This window comes from Olea europaea, unplaced genomic scaffold (assembly GCF_002742605.1).
Source record: "Olea europaea var. sylvestris unplaced genomic scaffold, O_europaea_v1 scaffold922, whole genome shotgun sequence".
Lineage (NCBI taxonomy): Eukaryota > Viridiplantae > Streptophyta > Magnoliopsida > Lamiales > Oleaceae > Olea > Olea europaea.
In genome coordinates, this window is record NW_019267704.1 from 1 (window position 1) to 1,238 (window position 1,238).

General features: G+C 34.7%; 1 protein-coding gene across 1 annotated transcript; it reads right to left on the reverse strand.

The window, feature by feature from the left end:
- Positions 1 to 464: 464 nt before the first annotated feature.
- On the reverse strand, positions 465 to 943 carry LOC111392365 (heat stress transcription factor B-3-like; the record flags this gene model as incomplete). Its single annotated transcript, XM_023017701.1, has 1 exon — positions 465 to 943. A coding segment is annotated over exon 1 (479 nt), but the record flags the coding sequence as incomplete, so codon positions are not given.
- Between the last annotated feature and the right edge of the window lie 295 nt (positions 944 to 1,238).

Below are 1,238 nucleotides of genomic sequence, written 5' to 3' on the forward strand. Positions count from 1 at the left end.
AGATAATCTAAAAGTATCACATCATTTTGAGTCATCAACATGAGTCACATTATCCCCTAGTAAATCTGACCTTAACATCAAGTTACTGCAATCATTTATAAGTTATGGCAACAAATCTTCTGGTCATACACACACAGTGGGGCTCGCTGCAATTTTTTTTTATTACATATGAAGCCCGCCTGCTACAGTGAGGGACCTAGCAGGCCCCTGTGAAATTAATCTCCGTACTCAGGGATTAATTCTTAATTTATTATACTCCTAGGCTTTCTTCATTTGTATAAGTTAGAAAGTAACTGAAAAATATAATTTATACAGGACTGAACTGTCTCTACAGCTCTTTATAGAGTACGATATTTTCACGATAAACTTATTAGCAGTGCATTCGATTTTAAATGACATGCCCTTAATTATTTTTTTCCCTAGTCCATAAAATTAATTATTTGCACGACTGTGACAGAAAAAACCTAGAACTTTCACAAACATCATCTGCTCTTTTTCTCTTCTTCTCCATCTCCCCTTGAACTTCCAATCTAACCCCAAAAAGCTTAGGTCCAACGTCGTCTCGTACATTTTCTTCTTCTTCTTCTGCATCCTTTTCCGAGTTTCCTCCATACATGGTTACCAAATCAAGAAGTTCCTTGCATTTCTTCTTCATAATTGAAAGCTCAGAATTTAGGACTCCATTTTCATTCTTCAGCCTTCTATTTTCATCAACGAGGGTAGAGTACTCTGACGATGATGAAGTTGATGATGACCTTTGATCTTCATCTTGTCGATCTTTGGGTCCAATGCGGACTTGTACATTAGGTTGGGGCTTGTTAGACCATGCTTTTCTACGACGAATTTCACAAAGTTGATCTTTTCCACCCTTGCGAAACATGTCATTGCCGAATTCCCATCGACTTGTTGCAACTTTTCGAAAACCCTGTACATTACAGTCCATAAATAAAATTTATTTTTGGCACAAAGTACCAAGTTAACTAATGCATATTTGATAGCCATTATTTGGAAAAATGATGGTTTGAATAGTGATTTTTTGAAAAATGTATTGATAAAAAGTCCGGAAAATTTTTTATTTTGCCTTTGAAATATTATATGTGCGAACGTAAAATTAAAGAATTTTATTTTAAAAAACAAACCTGGTCCAAGTACAGAATGCACATTAAGTCTTCTAAATATAAAAAGAATTTAATCCAATCCAAAAAAGTCAAAAGTGAACAGCACAACTTCATTTCAGA